At 49.6% G+C, this 11,489-nt stretch overlaps 1 protein-coding gene across 2 annotated transcripts in view; it reads left to right on the top strand.

The window, feature by feature from the left end:
* Positions 1–457: 457 nt before the first annotated feature.
* The window catches only part of LOC144686890 (1-phosphatidylinositol 4,5-bisphosphate phosphodiesterase delta-4-like), a 72,347-nt gene continuing 61,315 nt past the window's right edge, over positions 458–11,489 (top strand). The window contains exons 1-5 of one of the 2 annotated variants that reach the window (XM_078552713.1): positions 458–584; positions 5,098–5,156; positions 7,484–7,642; positions 9,304–9,559; positions 10,305–10,434. In XM_078552713.1, coding sequence (XP_078408839.1) covers positions 5,132–5,156; positions 7,484–7,642; positions 9,304–9,559; positions 10,305–10,434 — 570 coding nt within the window. In that variant the 5' untranslated portion in view covers positions 458–584; positions 5,098–5,131. Of the gene's footprint in view, positions 585–5,097; positions 5,157–7,483; positions 7,643–9,303; positions 9,560–10,304; positions 10,435–11,489 lie in introns of those variants that run through there. The other variant, XM_078552712.1, reaches the window with a different exon arrangement.

Raw genomic sequence — 11,489 nt, 5'->3', positions numbered from 1 at the left:
AGGACAGGATTGGGCTCAGCTGTGATGCTTCATGCAGTTGAAGAGCCTGACTGTCAAGGGCTCCTTTGTGTGAGTGATGATGACTTGGCTGGGGTACTAAGGGGCTGCTGGCATCTGTGAAACTGAACCCACAAAACAGAGAAGAGAGGAGGAAAGTAACAGAACAAAGTGAGAGAGAGTGAGAAAGAGAGAGACTGGAGAAGCTGGGATTGTTTCCCTTAGATCAACACAGGTACGATGGGCTGAATGGCCTCCTCCTATGCTGTATCACACTATAATTCTGTTAAAGAGGCACACAAAGCATGCGCTGGCATGTGGGTAGAATATACCTCATTAAAAATGCAGGAGGCCACAGTTGTTCCTGTTAATGCACTCAGACCACAGGCAGCAGGTAACGCTGACGTCCTTGCTTTAAGGCTGTGGTGGACTCCCTCCAGCTCTTTTTGACACTGCTAATCAATTTTCTCGGGCGAGCTCAGCACTGGAGTCAACAGGGATGCAGCAAACAGGCACCGAGCAGCTCTCAGCCTCCTGAAGGACACCTCCCTCCTCAGCCCTTCCTCAATGGAGTGCACACTCCTCTGGTGAGTCCTCCCTTATATTCAGTGTCCTCTATGTATTATTTATCCTGGTCTACTTTGTGTGAGTGAGCGTACGCGTGTTCACAGCCCGTGCCCTTGCTAATTAGTGTAGGTCATTCCCTGTGTGAGGTTTTAACTCTGCTTTATGTCACTTCTGTCACCCTGTGTTACAACCCCATAAATATTTTAAAGTGTGTCCGGGAGACGTCGACAGGGCCAGATGAAGAATTATAAAGTGAATTAATTGAGCGAGTCGAGTACAGTTTGTGCGTATTGTGCAGTGATAATGGAGAGGGAGTTTGGGAGGTTTGTTAAGGGAGGATAATCATTAGTTAGCAAATCAATGAGCTGGGCGCATTACCCTCAGTCAGCTGGCATGTTCCTGCCGGGTAAACGGGTACTCTGGGAGCCATCGGACCGCCTGGTGCTCCGAGAATTAATCAGCATGATACTCCCCTTCTCCACCCCGCCATTCCCCGGGGTATTCCCGGCAAAGTCCGGGATAAGGAGTCGCTGATATAGGCAACCTCACTGGAAGAGAAATAAAGCCGCTCCCTGGCAAATTCCAGTAACTAAAGTGTGGGATGGTGCCAAGCAATATTGCAGAATTGTTTCAGCCACAGCCAGTGCTCCCGCACCATCGTCCAGTATCCCGACTCTGTCATCCCGAATTCCCACTCCACCATCTAGCATCCCCTCATCAACATCCAGCGTTCCCATTCCGTGTCCTGAATTCCCACTCTGTCATCCTGAATTCCCACCCCACCGACCGGAATTTCTCTTCCATCAGCTCGAATTCCCATTCAGTATTCCCGTGCCGACCTTCACAATTGCCACTTCACCAAACGGAATTCCCACTCCGTCGCCCAGAATTCCGACACTGCTATCTAGTGTTCTCACATCGTTAAAAAGAGAAAAGACAGACTTGCATCTGTATAGCACTTTTCACATCCCAAAGCGTGTTACAGCTTTCCCCAGAAGGCGGTGGAAGCAGGATCTTTGAATATTTTTAAGGCAGAGTTAGATAAATTTTTGATTTACAAGGGGGTGGAAGGTTATTGGGGGTCAGCGGGAATGTGGGGTTGAGGTTATATTCCTATCAGCCACGATCTTATTGAATGGCAGAGCAGGCTCGAGGGGCCGAGTGGCCTACTCCTGTTCCCAATTCGTATGTTCGTAAGTACTTTTTGAACTGTAGTCACTGTTGTAAAGTAGGAAACAAAGCAGCCTATTTGAGCACAGCAAGATCCCACAAACACTGATGTGATAATGACCAGATAATCTGTTTTTGTGATGTTGATTGAGGGATAAATATTGGCCAGGACACCAGGGAGAACTCCCCCTTGCTCTTCTTCGAAACTGTGCCTTGGGATCATTTATATCCACCCGAGCAGGCAGGAAAAGCCTTGGTTTAAAGTCTCATCCAAAAGACGGCACCTCTGACAGTGCAGCACTCCCTCAGTACTGACCCTCTGACAGTGCAGCACTCCCTCAGTACTGACCCTCTGACAGTGCAGCACTCCCTCAGTACTGACCCTCTGACAGTGCAGCGCTCCCTCAGTACTGACCCTCTGACAGTGCAGCACTCCCTCAGTACTGACCCTCTGACAGTGCAGCACTCCCTCAGTACTGACCCTCTGACAGTGCAGCACTCCCTCAGTACTGACCCTCTGACAGTGCAGCACTCCCTCAGTACTGATCCTCTGACAGTGCAGCACTCCCTCTGTACTGACCCTCTGACAGTGCAGCGCTCCCTCAGTACTGACCCTCTGACAGTGTAGCACTCGCTCAGTACTGACCCTCTGACAGTGCAGCACTCCCTCAGTACTGACCCTCTGACAGTGCAGCACTCCCTCAGTACTGACCTCCCCTGACAGTGCGGCACTCCCTCAGTACTGACCCTCTGACAGTGCAGCACTCCCTCAGTACTGACCCTCTGACAATGCGGCACTCCCTCAGTACTGACCCTCTGACAGTGCAGCACTCCCTCAGTACTAACCCTCTGACAGTGCGGCACTCCCTCAGCACTGGTTCTGGGAGTGTGGGCCTAGATTTTTATGCCCAATCACTGGAGTGGCACTTGAACCCAGATTCTTGCAACTCTGAAGTGAGATTACTGTCAGCTGAGACACAGTTGATATTGTTATCTGGAGGTTCTACACTATCCTACCCTGTTCCATGTACCGTGTGGCTCAGTGTGTTGCATGTTCACTTCTGATTCAATAGGTTATTGCTTCAAGTCCTTCTCGAGAAGCTCAATTACATAATATGTGTTGAAGCTCCGAGTTCGGGCCGGAGGGTGTGCAGCACTGGCTGAGGTGCTGAACTCTCAGATGCAGCACCTTCTGCCCTCTTAGGTGGACAGGAAAGATCCCAAGGCAGGGGTGTTCTTCCCCGCTGTTCCCGGGGTCAATATCCATTCCTCAGCCAACAACACTGAAACAAATTATCTGGCCATTTATCACATTGCTGTCTGTGGGAGCTTGCTGTGTGCAAATAGGCAGCCATGGTTTCTGCATTGCAATCACGAGTGCCGTTAAAAAGAATTTCATTGGCCGTTAAGTGCTTTGGGATGACCAGAGGTCATTAAAGGTGCTATAGAAATGCTTGTTAAGAGAGGGTGCGGAAGAGATTTACCAGAATGGTGTCGGGGATGAGGAAGTTGGGTTAATGTGAAGGTACTGGAGAAGATGGGATTGCTCGCCTCAGAGCATAGAAGGTTAAGAGGAGATTTAACAGAGATGTTGAAAATCATGAAGGGTTTGAAAGAGTAAATCGGGAGAAACTGTTTCCAGTGGCAGCTAAGTCGGTAACCAGAGGGACACAAATTTAAGGTAATTTTGCTAAGGAACCAGGGGAAACTGTTAGAAGGTATTATAAAGACGCTATAGCAGGGCACTTGGAAAAAGTCAAGGCAATCAGGCAGAGTCAACATGGTTTTGTGAAAGGGAAATCATGTGAAAGGGATAAAGGGGAACCAGTGGATGCACTGAACTTGGATTTCCAGAAGACATTTGATAAGGTGCCGCATCAAAGGTTATTGATGAAAATAAAAGCTCGTGGTGTAGGAGGTAATATATTGGCGTGGACAGAAGATTGGCTGGCGAACTGGAAGCAGAGAGTAGGCATAAATGGGCCTGTTTTTGGTTGGCAGGATGTGGCGAGTGGTGTGCCACAGGGATCAGTGCTGGGGCCTCAACCTTCTACAATTTCTATAAATGACTTGGATGAAGGGATTGAAGGAATGGTTGCCAAATTTGATGACACAAAGATAGGTAGGAAAGTAAACTGTGAAGAGGACAAAAAGAGGATACAAAAAGATATAGATGGGTTAAGTGAGCGGGTAAAGATCTGGCAAATGGAGTATAATGTGGGCACATGTGAAATTGTCCATTTTGGCAGGAAAAATCAAGCAGCGTATTGTCTAAATGATGAAGAGATCTCAGAGTTCTGAGATGCAGAGGAATCTGGGTGTCTTAGTGCATGAATCACAAAAGGTTAGTATGCAGGTACAGTGAGTAATTTGGAAAGCTAATAGAATGTTTATTGTGAGGGGAATTGAATATAAAAGTAGGGAGGTTATGCTTCGGTTGTACAGGACGCTGGTGAGACCACATCTGGAGCATTGTGTACAGTATTGGTCTCCTTATTTAAGGAAGGATGTAAGTACATTGGAAGCAGTTCAGAGAAGGTTTACCAGACTAACACCTGGAATGGGCGGGTTGTCTTATGAGGAAAGGTTGGACAGGTTAGGCTTGTATCTGGTGGTGTTTAGAAGAGTAAGAGGCAACTTGATTGAAACCTTTAAGATCCTGAGGGGTCCTGACAGTGTGGATGTGGAGAGGATGTTTCCTCTTGTGGGAGAATCTAGAACTAGGGGTCACTGTTTAAAAATAAGTGGTCACTCATTAAAAACAGAGAGGAGGAGAATTTTTTTCTCTCAGAGGGTTGTGAGTCTTTGGAACTCTCTTCCTCAAAAGGCGGTGGAAGGAGAGTCTTTGGATATTTTTAAGGCAGAGCTACATAGATTCATGATTAACAAGGGGGTGAAAGGTTATCGGGGGTAGGAGGGAATGTGGGGTTGAGGTTACAATCAGATCAGCCATAGTCTTATTGAATGGCAGAGCAGGCTCGAGGGGCCGAGTGGCCTAATCCTGCTCCTCATTTCTATGTTGGTATGTTCATGTATATGTAACCAGAGGTGACATGAGGAGAACTCTTTTTGCACGGTGAGCTGCTGTGATCTGGAAGGCGCTGCCTGAAAGGGCGGTGGAGACAGATTCAACAGTAACTTTCAAAAGGAAATTGGATAAATACTGGAAAAAGAGAAATGTACAGGGCCATGTGGAGAGAGTGAGGGAGTGGGACTAATTGGATAGCTCGTTCAAAGAGCTGGCATGCGCAGGATGGGCTGAATGGCTCCCTTCTTTGCTGTATTTTTTGGAAGATTAAAGACTAGTTGTTGTTTGTGTTATTCTGGGACCTGCACAGCCTTTCCTGTTGTTTAATTTTTCAGATTGTGGAGTATCTGGCAGTGTGGACAGGTGCCAATGGCCTCTGCTAAACCCAACATGCGTGAGTACTCCCTCCTTCAGCAGAGATCGTGACGGTGACGGGGTGGGTGTGGGTGTGGGGGTGGGAGTGGGGTACAGGGGCTGGTGCTGGGTGGGGGGAATATGAGGTTTACCAGACCCGTTGAGTGTGAGCATGGGGGGCATCAGCAGTGCAGTGACTCCCGCCCCCCACCCCCTCAAAACTGCGACCTGCCCTCACCTACAAGGTAGCATCTCATGTGTGAGAAAGTCAACCCAATTCAATCTGTTCAAGCACTCATAGGAACTGGCGGTAACCATTCGGCCCCTCGAGCCTGCTATAAAGAAACAGGAGGAGGCCATTCAGTCCCTCGAGCCTGCTATAAAGAAACAGGAGGAGGCCATTCAGCCCCTCGAGCCTGCTATAAAGAAACAGGAGGAGGCCATTCAGCCCCTCGAGCCTGCTACAAAGAAACGGGAGGAGGCCGTTCAGTCCCTCAGGCCTGCTATAAAGAAACAGGAGGAGGCCATTCGGCCCCTCGAACCTGCTACAAAGAAGCAGGAGGAGGCCATTCAACCCCTCGAGCCTGCAACAAAGAAACAGCAGGAGGCCATTCAGCCCCTCGAGCCTGCTATAAAGAAACAGCAGGAGGCCATTCAACCCCTTGAGCCTGCTATAAAGAAACAGGAGGAGGCCATTCAGCCCCTCGAGCTTGCAACAAAGAAACAGCAGGAGGCCATTCAGCCCCTCAAGCCTGCTATAAAGAAACAGGAAGAGGCCATTCGGCCCCTTGGGCCTGCTACAAAGAAACAGGAGAAGGCCATTCAGCCCCTCGAGCCTGCTACAAAGAAACAGGAGGAGGCCATTCAGCCCCTCGAGCTTGTTGCACAGAAACAGGAGGAGGCCATTCAGTCCCTTAGGCAGATACACAGGAATAGCAGGAGGCCATTCAGCCCCTTGAGCCTGCTACATAGAAACAGGAGGATGCCACTCTGCCCCTTGATGCTGACACATCAAAACGGGAGGTGGCCATTCATCCCCTCAAGACTGTTCCACCATTCAATCAGATCACAGTTAACCTGTGTTGCAGCTGCATTTGGCCATTTTTCCTCCATGTCCCTCGATAACCTTACACAACAAAAACCGAACAACCTCAGTCTCAAAACCCTATGGGATGCTTTCCTTTATTGGATGAGGTATATAATACAAAAGCAGGGATGTAATGATGGAACTTTATAAAATGCTGGTCAGGCCACAGCAGGAATTTTATGGACAGTTCTGGTCGCCACATTACAGGAAGGACATAATTGCTCTGGAGAGAGTAGAGAGGAGATGTATTCTCTCCAGAGTACATCTTGTACCCTGATGTCTTGCCAGGGCTTGAAAAATGCGGCTATGAGGAAAGATTGGATAGGCTGGGGTTGTTTTCCCTGGCACTGAGGAGGCTGAGGGGTGACTTGATTGAGGAGTACAAGATTGAGGGGCCTAGATAGAGTAGACAGGGATGCCCTGTTTCCCCCTAGCAGAGAGGTCAATTACCAGGGGGCACAGATTTAAGGTGATCGGCAGAAGGATTTGAGGGGACATGAGGGAAAACTTCTCCACTCAGAGGGTGGTGGGTGTTTGGCATTCACTGCCTGGTTTGGTGGTGAAGGTAGAAACCCTTCACTCATTTAAAAGGCACCTGGATCTGCACCTAAAGTGCAGTAACCTGCCAAGGCTACAGACCAGATGCTGGATGGTGGGGTTAAAATGGACAACTAGTTTTTTTTTTGTATTTTTATTTTTTGGCTGGCGCAGACATGATGGGCTGAATGGCCTCTTTCCGTGCTGTAACTTTTCTATGGTTCCATGGTAAGTCCAGGGTGGGACCAGTGACCCTCTGACAATCTCCAAGGGGAAATCCTGAAGGGTATAAAATGGACCTGAGCCTTTCGATGTAAACCTTGCTCGAGTTACCTCCAAGGCACTGGAAGAAACTTCTGGAGCCTTCCATCAGAAAGTGAAATGGGTTTGGGGTCAGAGCACACTGGGTTAAAGGAAGTTCCTGCCCCTGGTCCCTATCCAGTGACTCCCAATCCCTGCTGGAAAGCAAATGGGCGGCAAGGATAATGGCTCCCAAGGTCGAACAGCTTTTTGATGTTTACTCTTTAGGCTTAACAATGAAGAACTGACATGGGGAGCAGGTCTCGTGACGTGTTCGATACCTTCAGTCCCGGGTTCCCATGCGGAGACAGACCCTGTAAGGAAGGAATGGGGAGGGGGAGTTCGGGATGTGTCAGCACTTGTTAGATTCTGTGTTGCAAAGGGCTTGTCTCCCTGGTCCAGGCTGTTGACCCTGAGCTCCCTTCCTCACTGTCTCTCTGCAGGCCTGCAGGTCGATGAGAACCTCCAGTCGATGTTGGAGGGGTCACTGATGAGGAAAGTCAAGTCCAGGAGCTGGAAGCGACAGCGATATTTCAAACTGCAGGATGACTGTATGAGTATCTGGTACAAATCCAAAAAAACTGGCAACCCCAAATCTACCTGTGAGTAGCAGCTGGGGGGGTGATGTGAGAGAGAGAGGGAGGGGGGTTGGGGGGGTGGGGGTTGGTGGTGGAGGTAGGATGGGGGTGGGATGGCGGTGGGGTTAGGGTGGGGTTTGGTGGGGGTGGGGTGTGGGTGGGGATGGGGTGGGGGTGGGGTTTGGTGGGGGTGGGGTGGGGTAGGGTGGGGGTGGGGGTGGGGTTTGATGGGGGTGGGGGTGGGAGGAGGATGGGCCCTGACATCAGTGCGGGCGGGGGGTGAGCGGGAATGAAAGCTCCCTGAAGGCAGAGAGAGCTGCCCCGGGGAGCTGAAGACTTCAAAAGTATTAAATAAAGATTTTAAAATCGGAACAAAAACGTCCAAGAATCACAAACAGTCACCTGAACATTTACGTTATAAAAATGCTGATCAAAGATTTTTATTTATAACGGAAACCTCATCCCGCCCTTGGATGAGGCTTCATGAAAATTGTGAAGGCCGCCCGGCCGATTTGCCCGTCCGCCAATCGTGAGGTTGGACAGAGCACGAAAAATCCAGGACAATTTCAACTTTAATGGGTTTAATCAACCTCTATATTGTCGGTGGGCTCCCTTCCGACTTCTGTGTGTGACTGCCGACTGGAACATTGTTTGAGTGTGGGGTAACGTTAACAACACTTGCCCAACACATGCCCAACACGCTCGAGCGGGTCGGGCACACACCCACACGCCAACCTGAAAATTCAGCCGCACGGTCCATGTGGTGGAAAAGGTGACTTCTGCCCAAAGCCTTGGTTTCACCCAAGATGATTTCAGCAGCCACATTGGCTACAGCAAACCACAGGACACCAGAGGTAGCAGCGCACAAAGGCACTTCCCCAAACAGAGAGGGGGAGAGAGAGAGAGAGAGAGAGGGGGAGAGAGAGAGAGAGGGGGGAGAGAGAGAGAGAGGGGGGAGAGAGAGAGGGGGGAGAGAGAGTGGAGGGGAGACAGGAGCGGAGAGAGAGGGAGGGAGAGGAAGGGGGGGAGAGAGAGAGAGAGGAAGGGAGAGAGAGAAGACGGGAGCAAAAGGGAGAGAGAGAGATGAGGAGAGGGAGAAGGAGGGAGAAAGAGGAGGAGTTGGAGAGGAAGGGACTGGGATAGAGGAATGTGAGGGAGAGAGAGAGGAGGAGAATGATGAAGGGAGTGAGGGGGAGATAAAGAGATGAGAGTGGCTGAGAGAGAGAGAGGGAGGAACGAGAGAGAGAGAGAGGGAAGGAGAAACATCACAAATAATTAAATATGTTTGATGAATGTTTGATGATGTGATGTGAATAAACTCAGTTTCTCCCTCATCCCGCAATGCCACAATTTTAAAATTCTCATCCCTCCGTGGCCTCACCTGTCTCTATCTCTGTAATACTGATTTCAATCACTCCGCCATTGGTGGCTGTGCCTTCAGCTGCCTGGGTCCCAAGCTCTCTAACCCTTCCCACCCTCTCTATCTTCTTTAAGAAAACCTGCCTCTTTGACCAAGCTTTGGGTCACCTGTCCCATGAATCTCCATGTGACTCGGTGTCAAGGTGTTGACCTTGTCCATGTGCCTGGGGTTGGGCCTGTTTTAGGATGCTAAGGATGCTGTTTGAATGTGAGCTGTTGATCGGTCAGTGACGACGAGGATCTGCATTTTGCTGTTTCCCACGCAGTCTCCATCAGCGACATTGAAACCGTCCGTGAGGGGCACCAGTCCGAGATCCTACAGTGCATCGCAGAGCAGTTCACTCCCGATCGCTGCTTCACTGTCGTTTTCCGTGGGAGGCGAGGGAACCTGGACCTTGTGGCTGATTCTGCCCAGGAGGCGGGTCACTGGATTCAGGGACTCCGCAAGCTCATCGAGAACGTCAAAAACATGGACCAGAAGGAGAAGCTCGACCAATATCCTTCCTTAATCAATCGCTTATTGTTAACGGCTTCCTCTGAGAGGTTTTAGGAGGGGGAATGTCACTGGCAGAGATCAGGATGGTCCCGTTCGAGATATCCAGCATCATGCACACAGGACAGGCTCCAACCCACTAGGAGTGTTTGATGGGGACAGTGTAGAGGGAGCATTACTCTGTATCTAACCCCGTGCTGTACCTGTCCTGGGAGTGTTTGATGGGGACAGTGTAGAGGGAGCATTACTCTGTATCTAACCCCGTGCTGTACCTGTCCTGGGAGTGTTTGATGGGGATGGTGTAGAGGGAGCTTTACTCTGTATCTAACCCCGTGCTGTACCTGTCCTGGGAGTGTTTGATGGGGATGGTGTAGAGGGAGCTTTACTCTGTATCTAACCCCGTGCTGTACCTGCCCTGGGAGTGTTTGATGGGGATGGTGTAGAGGGAGCTTTACTCTGTATCTAACCCCGTGCTGTACCTGTCCTGGGAGTGTTTGATGGGGATGGTGTAGAGGGAGCTTTACTCTGTATCTAACCCCGTGCTGTACCTGTCCTGGGAGTGTTTGATGGGGACAGTGTGGAGGGAGCTTTACTCTGTACCTAACCCCGTGCTGTACCTGTCCTGGGAGTGTTTGATGGGGACAGTGTGGAGGGAGCTTTACTCTGTATCTAACCCTGCGCTGTACCTGTCCTGCGAGTGTTTGACGAGATGCTGTGGACAGAGTTTTACTCTGCATGTCTAGCTCTGGGTATTTCTTTCCCTAACTCTCTCAGATGGATTAGTGATTGGTTCCATAAAGCTGATAAGGATAAAGATGGGCGGATGAACTTTAAGGAGGTGCGGGTTTTACTGAAGATGATGAATGTTGATATGAATGAGGGGCACTCCCTCCGGCTCTTCAAGGTAGGCCCCATCCCCCCAACTCCACTCTTCATAGGACTATGGAATCATAGGATCTCACTGCACAGAACGAGACCATTTGGCCCATCCTGAGTGTACTGGCTGAGTTACCCAATTGACACCGCTCTGCAGATGTTTCCCCATAACCCTGTAAATTAATCCTCTCCACGTACATGTCCAATTCCCTTTTGAAAGTTCCTCTGGAGTCTGCTTCCAGAGCCCTATCAGGGAGTATGCTCCACACACTAACAACCCTCTGTGTGAAGAAATTTCCCATTCCTCCTCTGGTTCTTTTGCCAATTTTGTTATTTATTTTATTCATTACTGACCCAGTTACCAGAGGAAACTCTTTCTCCTTATCCTCTCTACCAAAACCTCCATAATTTTGAATGTCCAAATCTCCCTGTATCCTCCTTGGGCCCAAGGAGAACGATCCCAGCTTCTCCAGTCTCCCCCAAATCGTTGAAGTCCCTCGTCCTTGGTACCATTCTGATAAATCTCCTTTGCACCGACTCCACAGCCTTGACACTCTTCTTTAAAGTGTGGTGCCCTTACCCACAGTGAGTGGCCAGGCAGTCACAGCACGGGGGGTTTGTTACTGAGCTGACTGGAGTATGAGTTGACATAGTCTTGGTGATCTTGCTGGAACACATTCCAGATGTGACTCGGTGACTCGGTGTTGGACCTGAGCCTGGTGCAAAGGTTAAGCAACAATTTCACATCCGGTGTAGTCAGTGCTCAGCACCCTTAGCGCAGTGGGTAAAGGAGCAATCGATTGAGCTGACTCTCCTTCTATGGTTGAAGATCCACCGATTACTCTTTGAAGAAGAGCAGGGGAGTTCTTCGTTCTTCCTCGATGTTCTGGGCCAGTATTCATTCCTCAGCTACTGAAACAGATGATCTGGTCATTAACCTGCTGCTGTTTGTGGCATCTTACTGTGCGTACATTGGCTTCCTGATTTCCCACACTACAACAACAACAACTACACCTCAGAAGAGTTCTTTGTTGACTATAAAACACTGGAGGATTTTCTGAGGATGTGATAGGTGCTAGATAA

Source organism: Cetorhinus maximus, chromosome 11 (genome assembly GCF_964194155.1).
Source record: "Cetorhinus maximus chromosome 11, sCetMax3.hap1.1, whole genome shotgun sequence".
Lineage (NCBI taxonomy): Eukaryota > Metazoa > Chordata > Chondrichthyes > Lamniformes > Cetorhinidae > Cetorhinus > Cetorhinus maximus.
The sequence above is the reverse complement of the archived record's forward strand: the minus strand, read 5'-3'. Positions and strand labels throughout refer to the sequence as shown.